The sequence below is a fragment of the Amblyomma americanum genome, chromosome 5 (assembly GCF_052857255.1).
Source record: "Amblyomma americanum isolate KBUSLIRL-KWMA chromosome 5, ASM5285725v1, whole genome shotgun sequence".
Lineage (NCBI taxonomy): Eukaryota > Metazoa > Arthropoda > Arachnida > Ixodida > Ixodidae > Amblyomma > Amblyomma americanum.
The window spans coordinates 57,079,256-57,101,325 of NC_135501.1; the positions used below are offsets into that span (position 1 = coordinate 57,079,256).

A 22,070-nucleotide genomic window follows, 5' to 3' on the forward strand; every position below is an offset into this window, starting at 1 on the left:
TCAGTATCAACGTAGCGACACGACGAGTGTACAGCAAGTGCATGGTGTGCACACAAACGAGTTAATTTCTTTCTGGCTGTGCGCGTCCTACATCCATGATGAGTTTCAACACGTTTCGCCTCATTGCATTGCACTGCAGAGATGTCATTGAATTGCACACTCTGTACGTTTTAGCGAGTCACAGTTGCGCCTTTTAAAAACGGTCTTAGCAAGAGTGACCGTCTGTTTAACGTTTACTCCGAGTGCCAGGCTAGCGCATTAGCGGCGAGAGTGGCGCCACTTGTGTGCCTCTATTAGAAGCTTTCACGGGATTGTGTGGGGCTGTTGTGCGGTTCGTTCGTCTTCCCGTCGGAGGCGTGATGTGTAAAAAAACCAGTACGAAGCCCCAGAAGAAGTCCCAAAACAACTGCTGTGTCGTCGGTTGCTCCAACACCTATATGAGCGCGCCAGAGGCGCGATTCCACAAGTTTCCTGGCCGAGAGTACGAGCGGGAACGCCGACAGCGGTGGATCGCCGCTGTGCGTCGCCGAAAGTGAGTGCCGTTTAAAGCTTTCATTGGTTTACAGCATTTCACTGCCGTCGTCTGTAGCTTTTTTCTGGTTGCTTGCCCCTGTTCTGTGGAAGAGCGCATATTCATTGCTTGTTTACAGTGAAAAGCCGTCGGCGTTCTAGTAGTCGGCACCACGTCGGAAATAATCGGTGGCTGCAAAAAAAAAAAATCCTACTATGGCAATTTGTGGTTCTAGTGGCTGATGAATGATTGGTGTGTGATAGGCGATGACAAGTTAATGAAATCATTGTAATTAAATGACTGGATAATTAAAGAAATGAAAAATTGAAGAAAGGGGGTTCAAAGTTGTCAAAACGTTCACAATGAAAATTCAGTGATTGATGATGCTAATTAATAAAATTTAGAATCTGTAATTTATCAATTGACGCAATTGAAAAAGAAAAATGCGTTCAGAGGTGTCAAACCACTCAGAATGGAAAGCCTAAACAACGCTATCGCGCCAGGCGGAGCTTGTGTCCCCTCTCCAATTTTTCTTTCTCTTTTCTGTGCTGTTTTTTTCGTTCATGTGGTAGTGAGTTGTTCAAGATTTGGATATTATATACATGCTTTGTTCATTTATGTAGAACAAACACTGTCTGCGTTTTCTGTCAACGCACTCATGGTCCATGCTTTCAGTGAGCTCGCAGGAGGCTCGGAAGGAGATATATGGATCTCCTGTAGTAGGTATGGGTCATCTATTGCAACAAATTTGTATTCTAGGCGGTAACTTCTGCAGTAGGGTACGTGCTTGATGGTTCGGTCTCAGGCTATGAGGGACGCCGTAGTGGAGGGTTCCTGATAATTTCGACTACCTGGGTCGTTCAGCATGCACTGACACCGTACAGTACACGAGCTTCGCATTTGCCTCCGTTGAAATGCGCTCAGTGGTTATGGTGCTCGGCTGCTGACCGGAAAGACAATGGTTTGATCCCGGCCGTACTACCACTGTCGGATCGAATCCGTGTCTTTCGGATCAGCAGCCTAGCACCCATAACCACTGAGCCACAGCGGCGGCTAGGTACATGCTTGAATAGAGCTGGTTGGTGCATGCTATAACTGCGAAAATAAATTCAGTGTACCGACCGAAGATGGACAAAATGCCGCATACCACTAATTAAAATATTGTTCGAAACTGGAGTCACAGGGTTGCATGGCGAAAATCTAGACGGGACACTTAAGCATATAACGGTATGACGCGAACTCGTTAACGGGTTAATGCCCATATATGCAGAAGTGGTACGCCATTCTCTTCTTTACATTCGTAGGTCTCTGGGAGTCCTCATACCACTCCTGGCACAGTGATGCAGCGGGTAAGCGATGCGCCTGCGCGGGGAGGCCACTGCATTGTTGGGCTTGTGGCTGCTGCTCCCGAGCAACCTTTCGCGACTGATCATTAATTTAACTGCCATTTTTGCTCACAATCCGGTGGGCAGGTTGTGATGACGTCACATGGTCACGTAGTCACGTGACAGGCCGCCGTGATGCGCGCGGTCACATTTTGCTGACACGAGATTTCCGGTCGCCATCTTGAAATCTCGGACGGTCAAGAAACGTTCGAATGCGAGTAGTAAGAGCTAACACTCTTAAAATAATAATGTGGCTTGGAAACTGACAGGCTGCTTGGCGATGCGTGGCGCGCTTGTAACGCGAGTACGGGGCCTCTCGCCCCAAAGGTATATGAGCCCACGTGATCGCCAACGCTGCGCAGAAGAGTTGAATGTGACGAAACGAAGGAGCCGCGTGCTGACGCGACCGGTATCGCAAATGGGGATAAAAAATGGCTTGCAAATTATTGATGACGCTGTGGTCTGGCTTTCAGAATTTATTTTTGTCACAACTGCGTTCGTAGGGCTTTCCTCAAGAGAAAAACGCCTACGCTCAATGAGATAACATTACAGCTTTCGTTACACCAAAATTCCTCCACCGCATATCAGGAAATTTTCCGAGTGCTCCAGGCAGTAATGACATCACAGGTGTCACGTCACTATGAAGTACTAACCATAGCTTGCCGCCCAATTTGAAAATCCGTCACCATCGGAGTAACCGGGAGGCTGCGACAGTATCTGCATTGCTACCGAAAGCAAGCGTAGCAAGGGACGTCGAGTGCCATGTGGGCGAATGACATAATAAATAAATAAACGAATGAAAAATGGCTGGGGTTTAATTCAGCTATGCTTAATGAGACGAGCTAAAGACGAGTTGAGCCTGGCTTTGGCTCAAGCGAGCGTGGCGAGGCGCGCGCTACATAGGCTAATCACGTGGTACGGTGGTGGCTCGGCGCAGGCAGAGCTCGGCTCCAGCTGTGGCCGGCCACGTGGTACGACGTCAAGTGTGTGAAGCCTAGCTCAATGTCAAAGTGGACCATGTTGACCTTGAAAGTTGCAGCTCAGAGAGTGGAGCTTTCGCTCTAACACTTTATTGCCGCAAGCGGGATTCGAACCCGCAGCGGCGCGGACAGATCAGGTTCTTTGGCAACTGCATTAGACAAATGTGCCATCGCCGATTTTGATTTCCTTCAGTCCAAATCGGGAATGAAGAAATAACGACATGCACCGAAGACACGTATGGACACAAAGCGTTGCACAACCTTTGGAAGAGAAATTAAAATTTGGGGAACGACTTTAAAGGGGCTCCGAAACGCATTTTCAGTGCATTGTTTTGCCTCTTGGTTGCATAGAATGAGTTATAGTGATGCTATTAGCATCGGTCGTACCGCGTATACTGAAGTTTTTAATATATTAATTAGCTCGCAAAAACAAATTCGCGGCGCTGACGGTGTCACCATACAGTGGCGGTTTTTAGCAGCGGATGTGACATCACTTATTGGGAGCTTGATTTGACAAAGAGTAAATATACTGTAAGTTGTGTTAATAACTAGAGATACGTTTTGTCAAGTATTTTTGTTTTATATTACACTAACGAAACCAACTTGTTCACCCTAGATAAAAGCTCTGTAAAGCAAGTAAAAGAAAAATACGCCACCAGAGGCTCTGGCTACTTTTTGCAACGAAGGACTACGCGCCTCTCTGTAAACGTCCTACGACCTAGCACTCAACGCTTATGGCTACTCTCTATGTATCTGAGAGCGGCTTTGCGGAATCGATCCAATCGAGCCATTGTACTCTAGAAGCGTTCGTTTCGGCCCCAAGGAAGGATGCGCTTGTTTCACATTTAGCAGGCAGTGCGGCCCCGCCGCGGTGGCTCAGTGGTTAGGGCGCTCGACTACTAATCCGGAGCTCCCGGGTTCGAACCCGACCGCGGCGGCTGCGTTTTTATGGAGGAAAATCGCTAAGGCGCCCGTGTGCTGTGCGATGTCAGTGCACGTTAAAGATCCCCTGGTGGTCGAAATTATTCCGGAGCCCTCCACTACGGCACCTATTCTTCCTTTCTTCTTTCACCCCCTCCTTTATCCCTTCCCTTACGGCGCGGTTCAGGTGTCCAAAGATATATGAGACAGATACTGCGCCATTTCCTTTCCCCCAAAAACCAATTATTATTATTATTATTATTAGGCAGTGCGCATCGTCAGCTTGTGGAGGATCACCGGGCGGCTGCGCCAGATGGCGCCACGTTCCCGTCAACAGCTAGGGTGTCTCGATGTCAGCGCCGGGTGGAGACAACTTAAGCGACGCCGCCATATTGAATCACAACTTGCCTCTCCCATGTACCGCGAAATGCTCGACTGGTAGCCCAGTGTAGCTCTCGCTGCAAAAGGCCGTTCAAGTTAAAGCACTTTGAAGCGCATGAGAGCATGAACGGCGCCGTTACAGACGCTAGCGCCGCTGATCCCGTGTGATTCAATATGGCGGCGCCGCTGAAGTTGTCTCCACCCCGCGGCGCTGGCTTAGAGGCACCCTAGTCAACAGCGCGAGCTCCTTGCTCGCCGTGACCAATCAGCGCGCTAGGAGCGACGGGCGATGGTAGACGGTGAGCAGTAGCGGTACGCGCTATGCTAAATGTGATATCTTGCGCAGGCTGTCACACCGTCGCAGTATCTCGCGCTCGAGTTCGGATCCACAAGTAAGGGAACGTCACTGATCAGTGTTCCCTTCTGCGCCGTCGACGTGACGGTGAAGCATCGCTGGGTCAGCTGGGCGTTCACATGGTTGTTGTAACCATGCAAACGGCGCTGCCAGCCTTGGCATGAACGAGTTACAGAGAACAGGCAACCATGGAGTGTAAACTTCCGCCACGTGCTAAGATAGGCTGTTTTGATTGGTCGCATTAAGTGTCGTCATTGGGAGAGTGAAATGGGTATGGGAAGCTGCGCAAAAATCGAGTTGAGGGCAGCATTTTGTTTTCTTGTATTTTTAAATTTCTTCATTGAATAACTCCCGTTCCTATGCATGGATTCTCGTAATTCTGTTTGAGTCAGCATTTGTGTGACAAATAATATGTCTCAAGTGTAACCGGCATCCGTTCAAGCGGTGTATCGCAGCCCCTTTAAGGTTTCCGGTCTTGGTTCGGTCACTCTGCTTGATCTGCCATTCTGCCGTATCTTGGAAGCCATTCTGCTGCACCTTTAACAGCTCCGGGGCGCTGCTGATGGATTCTTCAGAATATGACTGAAGGCCGAGCATCGATCCTCATCAGCGTGTGTGGCGCCGAACAACCCGCATGTGTAACTGCCAGTCGTTGCTGTTCTTGCCTCTGAAGCAATCCCACGGCAGTCTCTCAAGCTGCGATTTGGACGTCGTCTTAACTTCCGTTCTTGCGCATGGGATCCAGAACAGACCGCTATCGCATTGCCCTCTTCAGGTGACTTCAGCGGCCTCATAACTTTGTATACCCGTTTAAAGCATCGTTCGCCAAATACAATAAGATGTTTAGCGTTAGCTGATATGTTGCGTACGAGAATACAGTATTGTTACGCGGAAGTGGTTATGCATGGACTGAAGACACGGTCAGGGTGTCCATGACGTTGTCAAGCTGTCAAAAGACAGCTTTTACTATAGACACTGTGCATCATATACTGCGTGTTGATGAAAATAAGCATCATTAGTAACCTTATTGTTAATACTATAGCGGTTATACGTGTGATGGTTATGCAAGGCCGCACACGAGGAGTCTGTGGATTTGTCAGATGGACGCCCTGCCTCATACGTCGTATACTCAGTAGTGGGGAAAATCAACATTGTTATTAAATTAACGTAATTTCGAGTGAAGGCTTCTGTGTACTTTATTTCGTTTCTGTTGATGCAAACATGGGAATATTATTTATGATTGTGTTTTTGTTTATTCCGTCTTTAGGAAGGTGGCGTCGTGGGACGAGAAATGTGTCGGGATGTGGGAAATCTCTTGCAGGCTGCCAGTATGAAATGTGAAGTCGAATGTTCAGTTTACATGAGCACTGCAGCTTCTGATCGAGTTGCACTGTCGGGATGGAATTTCCTTGTCGGGCTCATGCACACGCTATCGAACCCTGGCCATCTGCTTGTCGGCAGTGGTTAGATTGACTTGCACCGATCCGTTTCGTGGCGCTGCACACGTCGCAGGTCGAAACGACCGGGTCGCTCTAAAATGCCGGGGCTGGCCTAGCTCGCCGAGCGAAACGCGACGAAAAGTTAATCGAAAACCACAGGGGTTCCTCTTCTACGCGTGTCGCGTCCGTACACACAAACGTTAGCCGTGTCTGCACGGCGCCGGTCTGGAAAGCTGGAGCGGGGCACACAGACGCCCTTCTGCCAGCCACATCGAGAATAGCGTGCCGGATAGTCGTAGAAAGGCGCGTAGAGCTTGTACCGAACACCTTTCAAGCACGCCTCAATGGAAGATCAACCACCTGCACTATACCGTAGCATAAGCTGAATCTTTGCACGAGAACGTGTTATCTGAAGTATATCCGGAGTCATCACGGATTATGAAGTAAGGACGATGAATGACGGTTGGTAGTAATACACGGTTTTATCCTGTCGTTTATATCAAACATGTCGCCGACATGTCTGCCTGACTTGTAATAAAACTTGTTGGGCTAGTTGGCATGTATGACTTAGGGAGGAGAACAGTGCACAGAAAAAGCTGGAGCGGGCACACAGACACGACGAAGTCGCGACTCCGTGCCATCGTCTTCCCGTCCTTGTTTTCTGTGCGCTGTTTTCCTATACCTAAGCCATGCCTCTCTTGTATTGTAGTTTTTATGTGAGCTCTCAAAATTGCCTTTCCTCTTAATATTGTCGTTACAGCGCAGATGGCAGCCCCTGGGTGCCCACGAGAAACAGCCGGGTCTGCAGCTATCACTTCGTCGACGGGAAAAAATCAGACGACCCCCGGAAGCCAGGATATGTCCCGACCATATTTCCCAGGGCATACAGCTGCTCCAAAGCGGTCGGCTCCAAGAGGTACGAAGTGTGGAAACATCGCCTGTCCGTTGGATTTCGTGCTTGTTTTTTATTTGCATTTATTTTTAATCGCCATTTTAACGCGAAAGCATTACTGGTCCCAGAAGAGGAAATATGCCGCGCAAAAAAAAAACAACAACAAAAAATGCACGGATGACAGAAGACAAACACAAACGCCGACTGTGTCGTCCGTGCGTTTTTTTTTTTGCTCTGCATATTTCCTCCTCTGTGATGAGCCAACAAGCCCATCATCAGATCACTGGTCCCGTTACGAGATTCTGAACACTGAAGCGCTGGCAGACGACGGACGATGGGGGAACGAGACACACGAGAGAAGACGGCGGCGCGTGTGTGCGTACTCGCAAACGGTACAGAAAACCCCAGCGATGACACCAAAAATAGTGACGTCAATAAGCAGCCGTATGACGCATACAGCAAGCCGACATTCATACCAAAACTGTGACTCAATTAACCGTCTGTCTTACAGTGTTCCGGGTGGTGTCATACGGTTTCTCGTTGCATATAGATTGCACGTGCTTGTCAAGTTGGAGGCTATCTTCCGAAAGCGATTCGTACATACGGCATATGCGCCTTCAATTCTATGACTTCCCCGACTTTCGCATCGAAATAGTCATGCAGCTGTTTGTCGTACAGCGTTCCGGGTGGTGTCATACCCGCGCGTGTGCGTGGGTCGTGTCATACATCGTGCCACCGGAAACTGCGTAGACAGTGGAGCGCACGGCCTGCGACGCGCCATTTCAAGAACTTTAGTGCATGTACAAACGTTAGACGTAAACAACGCACGCAGGAACACGGAATGCTTTCGTATTGCCACACGTAAGCAATCTTAGGTGTGTCTGGCGAATTTTTGTAGCTACAGCTACACCCTGTGTCACGTGGTTGGTCACGTGGTGCGGAGCAGCTGCCGGTGGCGCGGCGCCGTAGCTGATCACGTGGTTGGTCACGTGACCAGCCACGTGTGCGAAGCAGCTGCTGCTGCCGGTGGCGTGGCGGGCCGGCCATACCGAGCTGCCACAGCTGTGCGCATGCGCCGTGTCAAGTGGGACAAAGATGAAGAAGGAACGCCCGGCGAAACAGAGCGGCGAAAGACTGACTTTGCAATTCAAATGAGCAAGTTCCACTCGTCCAGCTGTAGCTATTGCGTCACTCCAGGTTTAATTAGAGCTAAACCACTGCCATTTTTTTTCTAAGCAGATCGGAACACGGGTGATCTATATCACTCTTAATTACATTGCTTACGTCAAGACGTTCTTTTTATTTACGTTGGAGCTACATTTATGTGCAGGGCAAGTTCTGACTTTGCTTTTACCTCATAACGAAAATTAAGCAGTAGTTATTTTTGGTTACAGATATGTTATTTTCTCACTCTTCCGGTTCTGCACATGTCATAGCTCCAACAGCTCTGCCTTATTTGCAGGAGTGTCATAACACTCTCTTCTTGACTGCCGCTTTATGTGCTGACGTGCACGTGACTGCGAGCAAATAGCATCACGATTCCTGGTCTCTGTTGTGTACAGAGTACTTGGAATTGCTTTAGAATTTACCGGGTGAGATGCTCACGTAAACGGGCCTTCTTTAACAGAAGGGCAATTCGAAGAGACGACTGTCCAAGCGATCGCCTTAATTCATTAATTAATCAAGCGTTTCTTCCCACTATCAGTAGTCGATCCCGTTTCTTACGTCTGAAGTTTATTCAACTACTTTTGAGTGGAGCCCTTAAACTAGACGTAGACTAATACCTATCACCTTATTAACAAGAAACACGTGCACAAAACATTCTAAACATTTAAAGCAATTTAGATTTAATGGACACATTTCGGTATCCTTATTTCCCGCAAGAAGTAAAGGAATGTATAACCCACTAACAGATGATACAGTCACCAGCGCGTCACTAAAATGAATTTCTATCGTGTCTGAGTGCAGATAATCCTTCTTGACTTTGTCAAGTATTATTTCTTTTAGCATTTTTTTAAATGTATTTTTTATGTTTGAATATTTTCCAGAAACACCACCGTTGTTTCACAATTTGCCTTGTGCAAATGAGGTAAAAAAATCTTTTTATTTCATGCATAAGTGCTGTCTAGAATGTACTGTCGTCTTGGCACTCTAAACGCTGTTTTGTTTTCTGGGTGTCTTTTCTCAATATGTTTTCTTTTATAAGTTCTTGTGCCTGCATTTGTAGATTCCTGAATTTTTTTTGCCCGTCAATTTCACCCTTTTTTGTAACATCCTGTGATGAGGCTAACATTATGATCTAAACAAATAAATACATATATAAACAACCGTCTGTTGTGTGCAGTACTCTATGCAGCTTTTTTGCCGATATGAAAAAAAAAGCCGTTGTCCCCTCTCAGATATCTACAACCGATATGTCGCTGAGACCGATTTTCGCAGAAACGGGACAGGTCGTGGAACCTTACGGGGATTGCGTGCTATGTTATGCAAAACTTTTTGCCCTCTCCTTGGGGTCAGTGACCTCGACGTGGCGGGCACTGCAAATTGTGGGTGCATTTGGCGCCTCATTTACAGACTGCAGCGCTGTGACGACTCAGGGAGCAGCGTACGGCAGCTGCTGAGGCCTCCAGACGGACGAGGCGTCACACGTGGCGGAGTGAAGGCGGGACGCAAGAGCGTAAGCATTGCCGTCGCTAAGACGTCGGCCCGCACCCACAGAAACTGTCACAAGACAACGAACCGGCCACTTATTGTGGCCTTGCTCAAAATAAACGCCCACGCAACTTGTGTTTTAGTGGCAAATTACTATTAGGTAAGAATAGCTTAGGTTATGCAATGGCGACAGAACAAAAGCAGTTCTCTTAGTAAACAAAAAAGGCGCATTTATGTGTGGCTAGCACTTTTTCTTCCGTTCTACAAGGGGCGAAACATGACCTACTTCAAAATCATTAGGTTTGACTTTAAGAAAGAAATCTCGCCTTTGTATGAATATGCTAGTGCTTTAAATTAAAAACCATCCCAAAAAGTTCGTATCGTTATGGTAATCGCCACGTTTTACTTCGAATTATTTTCCAAGTCAAATTACTTTATTCACATAGCCCATTACAGTTCCCAAGGGGCAGACCAAAATGCATATAAATGCCTGACGAAGAGTCATGGGCGCGGCGCATCAGAAGAGGGCTGGTCGAGAGGATGACGCCGCGTCCTGCTGACTTTGTCTGGGGAGGTATGTCTGGGGAGTTATTTTAAGACCCATGAAGCAGCCAGAAGTTATGGCGACTGCAGAATGTCGAAATCAGTAAGGAAGATTGTCTAAGCCCTGAAATTTGAAAAACAAAAGCAGATCGTACAAATCCTCGCGCACTGCTTCACCGGAGGGAATGCAGCAGCACCAACTGCTGCGCGAGAGCTGGCAAACCAGGCCCCTCCAAACAAAAGAGCAGAGCTAGGGGCGCCGCTAACCTCGTAAACATCCTGGAACTATACATACTTGGATGAAGGTATCCACGTGGAAGCAAACAACTCAACAAGGAGGTGGAAAGAACACTAGGCAGGCTGGAAACCCACACGTTCCCCAGCCCTTACAGAAGAATAAACCCAAACCGGCATCAAACCAAATGCAAGTACTGCCACTACCTGCACCACATGGTATGGACGTTCTCCAGCCCTTACAGAAGAATAAACTCAAACCGGCATCAAACCACAATGCAAGTACTGCCACATGGAGACCTGTACCACATGGTATGGGCGTACCAAGAGAACACGAACATTGCTAAGATAGACGACCCGAAACCTGATCAGGGAGACATGCTGACCATCCCTGACTAAATGGCAGCGGTTATCCATCGCCACGCAGGCAGCAATATCAAACGGAGTCCTTGACTGAGCGTAAGGACCAGGACGAGAACCCTTTGACTTCAGTAAACGTACATTCCTCCTTCTCCCATGATTGCACTAACCCTGAAAAGTGCCGCGCACCGGTGGTGTCATTCCTTACCGACGATGTCCTAAGCATCCTGCGACGCATCCGGCCGGCGACCTCCACAAACCGTTTTAACGCCGACGAGCGTTGATGTAAGCAAGTGAACGGGACTGCAGCGAGTTACACCTTCTTCGCGCGCGGAAGAAGGCTGCTGTCTGGTCTCTCGCTCCAACTTTGGCGCCGCTCAATACCGAGTGCTGTGGGACCAAACTAGCTGTCTGCGCAATCCAGGACATCACTTGCGCCTCACCGTCTTACGGCCTGACATCACTCAGGCCATAAGACGCTCACCTTAGTGGGAGGCTCGCATTGGGCGATGCCGGCGATTGGGTACTTTGTATGTGCATGGTGCGTATGATATCCGTGCACAGAGGACATTTTCCTAATTTTCGATTGAAAGTGAAAAACATCCTCCAGATAAGTTTCTTTCACGGTGTAACTTTGTGGAGCTGAAGTCAAATTAGGATGGGCTTTTTTGAGAAAGCATAGTTTATTGGGCGGCTTTTTGATGACAAATGTCTAATAAAGAAGAGGGCACAAAAACACAGTAGTACTGGTCCAAGAGTTTCCATAAACATTCAGAATGTGCAGGTAGGGACCCAGACTCGCCGTTGCGTGCGGTACTCGGAAATGGATGCCACGAATTTCTTCTCCTGCTGTAGGACTGGCTGCGATGCCCAGGCACAGGTAGGCATTTCCCATATTGGAATTTATATTCCACGTTGTCGTTGGCTGCTGTGTGATATCGCCTAGTTATGACAAGTCGGAATGAGTATCAGCGTAACTGCAGTAACCAGAGCGCCTAAACGTGTTGCCAACCGTGCGTACTGCTGTGAAAAGTTGTCAAGAGCTAGCAGTTGCTTTCGCCATGCTTCTGCACTCCTTGCATTTGTATTAATTTTTGTACCTTTTATGGTCACAAGAGTAGTGACGTGTGCATAAATCACCCGCAGACCGACCTTGCCAGGAGGAAGAACGATGCACTGGCGACGTCTTTCGAAGTGAGGACGCTGCACGTGATGTTCTGAGTGGCACACACCGAGCGGAGGCAGCCCTCAATGTGCTGCTTCCCACCAGCTGCCGCAAGAGGGCAGCACTAAGCGGTTAACTCTGCATTTGTTTGTTGAATGTCTCGCTACAACAGGAGGTGCCTGAGGCCGCGCGTTTGCAGTTCTTTTTCTCAAAGTGGGCTAACTTTATATTAATAAAGAAGGCGCAGGCTCATTGTTTATTGGCGCCAAAGTTTTGTATTTGCGAGACACTTGAGCGGCAGCAACGCTCACGTTTTTCTATGAACTTATGCGGTAAATAAATGTGTCACAAACGTTCGAGAGATCTCTTCCCCTACCCCCCCCCCCCCAAGAAAAAAAAAACGGCTTGCATGAATCATGAATATCTATTGTCTGGCCCCTTTGCGTGCCGTCAGACTGCGTTACGTTGCTGAATTGTAGCAGGGTTGGTGCTTCATTGGATCATTTATTCTTGCAGTCAATGAGCCAGTCAACCAATCAATTCAACAATCGAGCGCAATTAGTAGCTGATTGGTCTAGAACACTGGCTGACATTGCAGAGATCACCGCCATGATCATGCAGAGTTCTGAAGGGCGAGGGTGTGCTTAAACCGCTTTTTGGATCATTGGAGCCAAATCCCACACCACTGATGCAAGGCTGCGACGCAACTATCACCCATCGCAGGCAGAGAGAAAGAAAACTTTATGGCTTTTTAAATGTTGGACCATTGAGGTGGGCGGGCTCCTTTGTTGAGGTCTCCGGCGACTTGTGCTAATGTTTGGACCTGCTTCATTATGCATTAATATTGAAGTTGGTATATCTTGGCTTTATTTCGTAAATACGCCTCTAGCGTCCACAGCTAGCTATTGGCGGCGTATTAGCGTGTACATTTCGACCGACCCAGAAAAAAAAAATCATTCTGAAGAGCAAGGACTTGAATCGTACCATATGTAGTATACTTTATATGTGTGCGCAAAACAAGCGTGGATGGAACTAAGTACATAATATGCTTTGTGGTTTGTGTAGGGAAACAAAATAACAACGCTGTACAATGACGAATGCATACTTAAGAAACACCAGTTGGGCAGGCTGCAATCAATATCGGAATATCTTGAGGATTGCCTGCTACGATGAAGGCTACCGCGCATCTCGGGCTCTCTACTCGGTGGATGAGTCAGTCTGCCAGAGGAACGCTCTCCAATGGTAATCGATAGACCAGAAACCTGGCTGCTGGCTGCTGACAGAATAAAAATTAAGGCACTTGCTTTAAAGTGAATGCTTTGGAGGCTCTATGAGCGTTGTGTCCGGTTACCCACAGGAACGTCGAGCGAGAAGTGACTGTGTGTTATAACGCGAGAGTTAAATTGACACAGAAAAAAAGCCCGCAGCCGCTTTCACGATAAAGGGATTCGCAGACGAGTCAGGCGCGAACGGAAGGTGTGGTTGCCTTGACGGGCCACGAGTCCGGGAGGACCACGGCGCAGGACGAACGCCTTCCCTGGGGAAAGTGAGCCATGCCGGTGTCCGGGCAGCCGAAGACGGGTGCGAACTCCACCAGGTGCCTTAGGGGCAGGTTGACGCGGTACGGAGCGGGCAGCCCCGCCTGGTCCTGGTGCACCTCGTCGCTGGACTCGCAGTTGTCCAGGGCATAGTACACGAAGAACAGGTGGTCGGCCGACATCTCCGGCAACTTCTCGAAGCGGAAGTAGGTGCTGGGCAAGTGCTGTTCGAGGGACAGCTCCTGCGCAAGGAAAACGGGGCATCTTATGTGTGAACATTGACTACGAGGAAACGAACGGCGCAGTAGCTGTCTGACAAGCGCAGTGACTCGTGTTCTTTACAGCGCACCGACGTCGCACAACAAACAGAAAAAACGTCCACGTCAAGAAACTCCAGGTGGTCGAAATTAAACCGCTGCTCTCCACTACGTCCCCATTTGGTTTTTGTATCACTCATTCCTCCTCCGCAACTCTGGAGGGAGCCAGTCGAAAACCTGTCCTAAGGGCGAGTCAGAGTTCATCCCTTGATTGGCTGGAGCAAGCTGCCGCTCTTATTTCAAAGCGCAGATTTCAGGAAAACAACAGTAGGTTCAGAGCTGTGCAAGACAGGGCCGAATGCTCGAACCAGTAACAAGCCTCAACATCCCGAGCCGATACCTTAACGTTTGGAGAAAGACTTTTTCTATGTTTTCTAACCACGCGCTATTCTTATGCTACTAAATTGTTCAGACTTTATCTGAAGTTAGTGGCGACAAAGCGTTGTTCTGTTTCTTTGCTACCAAGAGTAGGGCCCGCCGTGGTTGGCTTACGCGCTATTGCAGTTGCGACAGCCGGGTGCATGGGGTTTAACTGGTTTAACTGCCAGTCGTGGAGGAGCGGAGAATATACGCAGTATTCTTTCCCACTTTACAGCACCACAAGTTTTATTGGAGGGGACGGGGGGAAAGTTCCGTTCCTAAATTTAATTTTCTCAGCAATAAAGGCTCTTTGGCTACCGAGCAAACATCTGCACAACCGCAAGTAGCTACAGCAGTTATATTTACTGGGATTGAAAATTAGATGAAGTTGTTCTTAGAGGTCCTTTAAAGTGTTTTGCTAAGTAAGGGAATATTTGTACACTTCTTTCATCGCCTGATGTCTACTAGATCGAAGTTGCCTAATTAGCTGAAAACATATTTACGACACCCGGCTTGGCACGTGCAACGGGTGGCCCCTGTGCCGTCGCGGACAGTGCGGGGACATGAAATATGATGAGGATGATTGATTTTTATGGCGCAAGGGCATCTGTGGCCAAAGAGCGCCATGGCACAAGGTATTTTTCTTCTACTCAAGGTGGGACCAAAGACTCATTTCCCTAGCATTTCACCCTAAATAAGCCGAGCACCAGACCAGGGGAAAGCTTGTACCCATTGTACCACCGGTGGGTTCCCGGCGGCACTGGGGATCGAGCCTCGCACCTCCCGCATGCGAGGCGGATGCTCAGACCGCTAGGCCACCGCTCTGGTAGAACATGAAAGGGTGGTCTTGACTTATTTATTTCACTCGATTAACAGTCAAAGTTACCATATTTTGTACTGTAAGAATATTTACAAACAAAGTTAACAGGGTCTTAGTGGAAGAGGTCTTAGCAACGCGAATAGTGGCGGCAATATAAGCGGCAGGGCGAGCATTCGGTCCTTCACGGCGTCCCCGTGTACTGCATGCAGCGGCAGAGCATATGGTTGCAGTAGAGCCCGGGTCCGCATTCGCGCACGTCGCGCAAGTCGGAGGGCCTGTTGGAGCAGTCGGCGTCCTTTTCTGGAACAGAGTGCGAAAGGTCGATTGAAGGACTCTGCGAGATGAACCTGAACGGTGTTCTTACACTCCTTAAAAAGATGAGGCTAGAGCGGTACGTGTGCTGTGAGTGTATAAAAGCCTGTATGCTCAGTGGAATTAAATCTGCTGTCGATCATCAGCAACAGAGTACAGTTGTTCGCAGCTGTTTAGTCGCAGCGGTGCGTGTGTGGTATTCAGCAGGCAAATACAACTGTCCCTTGTTGCACGGCACCGTGCGTATCTCTTTGCTCTTTTAATCCACAGCTCCCGCAATAAGTTGTTTGTTGCATTAATTGTAAATGCTCTACTGCACTGTGGACGTGAACTCAAATGCGAACCAGTAGGAATGGTTTAATGCCTGTTATCCGTTATTATTAGCGTAATTACATGATATGTTCCAGGACGTCACAATACAGCTGGGTGGCGCTGTTCACTCAAGGGCGCAAATCATGTAACTGGGCGGAAGCATTACGTATCACCCTCGGCCCCGTTACGTCCAGCGCGGAATAAAGGCCTCTTCTATTAGACTGCGATAATCCTGTCCTGTGCCCAGACTATCCCAGCAATGTTCCTGATCTCCTCGCCTACCCAACTGGATTTTCTTTCCCCCGGCTTCATGACGGCCGACCAGTCCATCGGTTATTCCCTCTTTCCATTGTAATTCTCTCTCGAATCCCTAGCTCATCCCCATGATTCAGACTGAAACAGAATTTGAATGGTAAAACGTAGTGTTCTATTTCAGCAAATCTCCCGCTACTTTACGAAAATACCTCGCTCATTCCGCATACTGTGTCGTTTTCCGTCTGGCGGCATTCTGAAATACTCGCAGAGCAGCTGGACTCACGCAGGGGTCTTCTCACCGAGTTGCAGGACGCAGGCTTCGCAGCAGCGACACCTGTCGGCGTACGGTCGCACCACTCCCTGGCAGCTGTCGTTGTTCACCGAGACGTGGCCACACTGCGTCTTCTGACAGCGCTTGCCCGTACACAGGTCCATGCGCTCTGTGCAGCAGACAAAATAAACAGAGTAGTGATAAATACCAGAAATAGTTGCGCAACTGATGGCTCGAGTGAGAGATTAGATAACGTCTAAAACTCTAAACATTCCCAAAACAGTGGCGACGGGGTAGTGTAAAGGGGAACGTTTCCGATTAGCATAGGTTTCGGCGCAATTTGGGCATGTATAGGAGAGTCGGGCACGGTAGAAGTAGCGGACAACGGGTGCAACGGGTGAGGAGTGCATTTAAGTGGGTGCGCCGGAGCATGCGTAGTAAAGGAGGGAGAGGGGAGAGGTACCCACACCCCTTTCCACCAACGTGACGCGCCTTTGCTGCGTCGCACCAGCTGACAGACAAGTTGGCTCTGGCTTAATAAAGTTCTCTCTCTCTCTTAGCAATGGAAAACTCTGACGGACATGGGGAAGGAACATGCTACGGACAGGAAGCTCGTGTGCCTCTTCAGCTGTCCCTCGTTCCCTCTTTGCTTTGCGCCGGAAGTACATCAAGCATTAGATTTCAGTAATCAGCCCGCTAGCAAGTACTACGAGATAGCGCCTCACTGCTCCTGAAGTATTGCCTGATGAAGGGACATTCTTAATGCGTTAGCATTAGAACGGTCTGCGCAAGCAGAAATGGCGACCGCCGTCTGTCAGTAGTGGGCGGAAAGCATGTTGCCCACAATCGAGCGGGCAGGTTGCCATCCGTCCACCGTGGCAGGTAGCAGTAAGCTACCGCGATGCCATACTGAGGTGGCCAATAACGACCTTTAGTGTGTTCACATCGGATATACCGAAAGTTCGGATATAAGGAACTTTCATGTCCGGACATCTGATGTAACGAACTATGTGCGCTCGGCTCGGATACAGCGAACCTATGTGTACCACCTCAAGTACAACAAACTTCAGTGTGTCAACCTAGAAGCAACGAACGTCAAGCTAGAAGCAACGAACGTACAGCTGCTGACGCTTTCAAAGGACCCACCAACGATTAGCTAAGAGTTTCTTTTTATTGACTTAGTGTTCAAGAGATACAAATAGAACTGCCTCCTTTTTACTTCGCCAGGCCGTTTTACACTATCAAGACGTGCGGATCTTGCAGCTGCCGTGAGAGAAAACCAACCATACAATGACTGCAAAGTATTCTCTGTCACAAATCCCTTTGAAAAATCACTGAAACACGAAATGTGCTACGCATTAAATGAGCTGGAAGGCCTCGCCATGCTCGGCTGTGCGGACAAGTGGCGATGTTATTTTCATGGAAGGCCATTAATTCCTAGCGCCGATCCTGTCAGCTTACATCTTTAGAACACTAGAAATTACAAGGCTGCCTTTATAGGCGCTCCGTGAAGTTCTTGTGTAGGGTGTGATAACACTAAAGCCGTAGAACGTTTTAAGGCCCGAGAACTTGGTTTACTTTCAAGAGAGATCAACAAAACCATCATGAAAACCGGCAGCAGTTACAGACGAACAATTTATAACTATCGCTAGACGGAAAAGAATCAATCAAGATTGCGTCCCTTGCTCGCTATGGCTAGATCTCTTCATGAAAGACATGCAACACTTAGGATACATAGAAGAAGAATAGGATTACTATATTCACGACACTACTAACCTGGCATCGTCTGCAATCGCGACATGTGTCAGGAGCGCGTAATGTCCGTAAGCAACAAGTTAGGACCCCTTGAAATAACTTCCACTTACTAAATAATCGCTGGAATTCTCTCCATAAGCACCACTGGCGGCTTTGAAGGACGCGACTCAACACAGAGGTTTATTCTTCTGGCAGTAAGTAATGAAACCCAATAAGCACTAGGGCATTGGCACTAAAAAAATCTGACATATATTTGCAGGGGGGGGGGGGGGGGGGGGGCTTATGGAGTCTTCAGCCCCCCTCGAAATTTTTTCGTACTGTTATGCACCGCTGACCAAAACAACCACCGGCGCTGGAAATCATGCTGAATTTTGCCTACAATATCTTTTTCATGCTGTTTTTTTCCAGGCACGTGCTGCCATTCCTTACTTGCAGGAATCAGCGAGGCACTATCGCGCGTGTTTTGAAAATATGACATGCGCATTGCCCACATCCCGACCAGCAAGCTCCGTAACCAGCTCGTGAACGTGAAAGAGAAACTGCCGATTGAAGCATTTCCAGGTGTCATCTACCAGATTCCATGTGCTGATTGCCCCCAGGTTCACGTTGGCGAAAGAGGAAAGTTCCTCAGAAAGCTTAACGACCACAAACGTGACGTAAGAAATAATAATCACACGACGAACGCCATTGCAGAGCTTGTGCAAGTGCATACTCATACGATTGTCTGGGGCCACGCCACTGTCATCGCGAAGGAAAGGAACGTGTCATCTCGGCGGCTGATGGAATCTCTAATCATCCAATCGACACCAGCTGCCATGAACCGGATGAAAATAACCATGCCACTCATCTACGCACGCTCTTTGCGCCACGTGTTGCGTATATAAGTCGCGACAATTTCCTGTCCCGCTCAGTGATCGAGGAACCCGCACGAGGTTCCGAAACGTCTTTGAATTTCATGACATGGTCAGTGACCGCATTCCTTTTTCTTTAATACAATGCCTGACCAGACGAACTTTCGTGGAATCATTGATTTATTTGGCTTGTTTGACATATTATATTGCCGCGAATCTTTGCAGTGTTTGTTCATTCTTCAAATGTGCCGGCACACCGCTTTATCGCTTTGTTTGCGATGCAAGAAGCGACCAGATTTATCTCGATTGATCGCATCCAGGCAGAGCTGATTCTACGTTGTATGTTCTAGTAACTTTGCACGCTTTATCTCGAAAGTTCGCTATCAGCTTTAAATTGAACACGGCTGACAGCGGCGGGCATTCTGTTCGACGACCGCCGAGCACGCTTGTTGCTACGCCGCCACCGAGTGATTCGGTCCATTGTGGGGGCATCAGCCCAAACAAACAGTTTTGTTTAGACACCATTTTCGCAGCCTTTCTGCAATTCGGGCTGCAGTCACCACTTCGTGACAATATACAGCAACATTAACTAAGACATGTAAATTTATTAGAGAATATACGTATCTTTAAACATCTTACCATGTTTTGTGCATACATGCAGTAAACTTTGTTTCCAGCGACGCTTTTTTGCCCTTTATCACGCTGTATCTTCTCATTTATGATATTCCATTGTATATTCGCACTTCTGACGTATATTTTGCAGAACTCCTGCTTTTTATATGTACTGTCTGTTGCGACTCTAACTTCAGTGCAAGTACTCACAATTCTCGACCGGTGACAGCTGCGCCGGTGCAATACAATGGAATGAAGGACAGTGCCACAGATTTTTTTCTGGCCACTGCATTAGTGCAAATTCGTAAACAAGGTTCTTGAAGGACAAAGATTTGTTATATTATTTGTCCTCTACTTATTCATATCAGGGACATGCACTGCTTTGCTGGTTTCCAACTGATATGGATCTAAAATTCATGAGGCATTTTCTTTACTTACTAAATAGACAGAAAGATGGAAGCATTGATATCACTTATTTCTGCCACAGTTTTTGTGGCATACGAACATGATGTTTTATAGAAAATACGTATTTCACTTGTCTTGACAGTGCCTAGCTTTCAAGAATTCGTTTGCAGCATCTAATACGCAATAGCATTGGCAATGCAATTATGATTAATGTATTTGATCCCTCTACAACTTCTATAAGGAGGATGCCGCGCTGTAACATGAGCACCCCTCGAAAGAATTTTCTGTCTACGCCACTGATCTGATGCACACGGCTTCTACATGGAAATGATCCGCATAATTTTAAAATCGAAGGTTACTCAGACCATGGAATTAGCTTTGTGGCAGAAAAGTTCGAGGAATTCTTTAAACATAACGACATTCATGAATTTATTGCTTCACTGCACCAGTGTCAGTGATTCCGTATTCAAATAAAGGTTTCTCAAATCAAGCTACTCGTCTTAAAATAAGAAAATCAACGCTCCCACAAACAATGGCCCATTAATTATATCTGGGACGAAATTCAAGCAAATACCAAGACTGCAAACGGGATGTTTGGGCATACAAGACCTTCATAAGTACGGTATCCAATCTACTGGAAACCAATCGGACGTAGATAATGGCAGCCACAAGGAAGGTTGCCTTTTACATTTTCCTCGCATACGACGAAAAAGTACTTAACGAATTAAATTTCTCCTGCTGGACCCATAGATTAAAGTCTTCATCATTATAGTAATCATTTCTTCTTATTGCAGCCCCAAAGGCCCCTGATGAGGCATTGCCTAAAATGAGGGGAGTAGTGCACAAAATAGCAGGACAGTGGATGAGCATAATGGAAGCAGCAGTTAGTGAAAAGCGCCAAAGCAGAAAGTTGCGGTTACATTTTATACGGTACAAATGTAAGCTACATTTTATACAGTAAGATGACACATTAGGCGTTCTTAACATCTAACGGGATCACTTTCGATGACAATAAGGTCGGGAATCTGATGCCACTCTTGTATCGCGACTGGCATTTTTTGATCCGAGTAAATGCTGGATGCTCATGGTGGTGGTAAAAACAATTATTTAGGGTTAGTTGCGTTGAGCAAACGGGATGAAGTGCGCACAGGTGGGACTCACGCAGATTTGGAAAGTTGTGGTATTAATTTATGGAGCAGACATAGACGCATACACTTTGCATCCTAGACTTAGAGGTGAAATAGTACTGCTAATGCTGTGGCGGAAGTCATAGTGTGATGATATAAAAGATTTTGTCTACGCCGTACGAGACATGGTGATGTTAAGTGGAAGCTGAGCTTGGTCAAGTATGCACCCAGCAACATTTTCTGCAAGACAACTCCACTGAATATGAAATTTGTGGACCTCATCATTGTGTCACCATTTTGTATCCTTGTTTGTGTTGCATTCCAAACTATGGAGCCTCAGAAAATTTTCGCCATTAATTTGTCTACTTTTTTCGCATTACAACTGCTGCCCCGCATGTTTTCTTCACTCCGTGGGGGCCTTTATTTCCCTAGTATGCAGTTGCACCTATTTGCGTTTCATTTCACCGCCGTTGTGACACCTGTTGTCGCTACATTTAGTCTGAGAGAAGCAGCGCTCGCAGACAATGGACGAGAGCATGGAGGACACACAACGGCTCTCATATTATGCGACACTTTGTGTATGTAGGGGGCAACTTCCAGTCGCAGGATTCTGTCCCTCTCCTTCGTCGTAGGGTTCGTTGTGCGTGACTATTTTTTTCCTCGTACCTCCGGAAAGGAGACAAGAAGAAGCGGATGTGGGAAACAGCACACCACTCCCTGCATGCAGTGTGCTTCTATACGAGCTGGCAGTTACACGCGGAAAGGTGTACATCGGCTAGGGGAGCACCAAAGGAATTTAAAGAACAAAGAAAGTGTGCACTTGGTTAAGCACTGCCAGTCATGCAGGAAATGTGCGCCACGTTTCGACAGTGCTAGAATTCTAGGCAGGAGCAAGAATAAAACGGCACGTGAACTCCTGCACGCCTATCATATAAAGAAGAGAGCTGATTGCTATATTAGTGACGCTTGGAGTTTTATGTGCACTTCAGAGTTCGAACTTTTCGCGGCTATAAGATAAGATGTGTTTGTGTTGTTACCGTGGAACATGGGTGCTTTTTATCCTCTCTGTAGTGCGCAGACGCGTAGAACCTTTATTTCAGCACTATCTATTCCCATTAAAACCAGTTGTGAGTAAGCAGCGTTCGTCCGTGTGTTTGCGCGTTTGTTCTCTTGTGTTTGTGCTCCTTCGCTGCCGTTATGAATCAAGAAAGTTACCAACTAGCCCAAAAACATGTTTTGCTTATTTGAAGACCCGCCGCGGTGGCTCAGTGGTTAGGGCGCTCGGCTACTCATCCGGAGTTCCCGGGTTCGAGCCCG

At 47.7% G+C, this 22,070-nt stretch overlaps 2 protein-coding genes across 3 annotated transcripts in view; one reads left to right on the forward strand and one right to left on the reverse strand.

Annotated features, from left to right (window-relative positions):
* Positions 1–371: 371 nt before the first annotated feature.
* Positions 372–12,183, forward strand: LOC144132462 (uncharacterized). The gene is made up of 7 exons (XM_077664887.1): positions 372–532; positions 1,816–1,860; positions 6,733–6,888; positions 8,913–8,953; positions 9,439–9,541; positions 11,429–11,533; positions 11,800–12,183. Exons 2-7 carry the CDS (start codon positions 1,852–1,854, stop codon positions 11,872–11,874), a joined length of 489 nt encoding a protein of 162 aa, XP_077521013.1. The 5' UTR covers positions 372–532; positions 1,816–1,851; the 3' UTR covers positions 11,875–12,183.
* Positions 12,184–12,218: 35 nt separating this feature from the next.
* LOC144132464 (uncharacterized) overlaps positions 12,219–22,070 on the reverse strand; it is a 17,176-nt gene continuing 7,324 nt past the window's right edge. The window contains exons 4-5 of one of the 2 annotated variants that reach the window (XM_077664889.1): positions 16,032–16,172; positions 12,219–13,598 (exon numbers count right to left, since the gene is read on the reverse strand). In XM_077664889.1, coding sequence (XP_077521015.1) covers positions 13,252–13,598; positions 16,032–16,172 — 488 coding nt within the window. In that variant the 3' untranslated portion in view covers positions 12,219–13,251. Of the gene's footprint in view, positions 13,599–14,928; positions 15,154–16,031; positions 16,173–22,070 lie in introns of those variants that run through there. The other variant, XM_077664890.1, reaches the window with a different exon arrangement.

Bases quoted from the DNA above. Each gene is read 5' to 3' on its own strand.
- LOC144132462 (XM_077664887.1), top strand. The intron at 9,542-11,428 runs GTAAGCATTGCC...ATAAACATTCAG, and splicing joins TGAAGGCGGGACGCAAGAGC to AATGTGCAGGTAGGGACCCA. The intron at 11,534-11,799 runs GTAGGCATTTCC...AATCACCCGCAG, and splicing joins GCTGCGATGCCCAGGCACAG to ACCGACCTTGCCAGGAGGAA.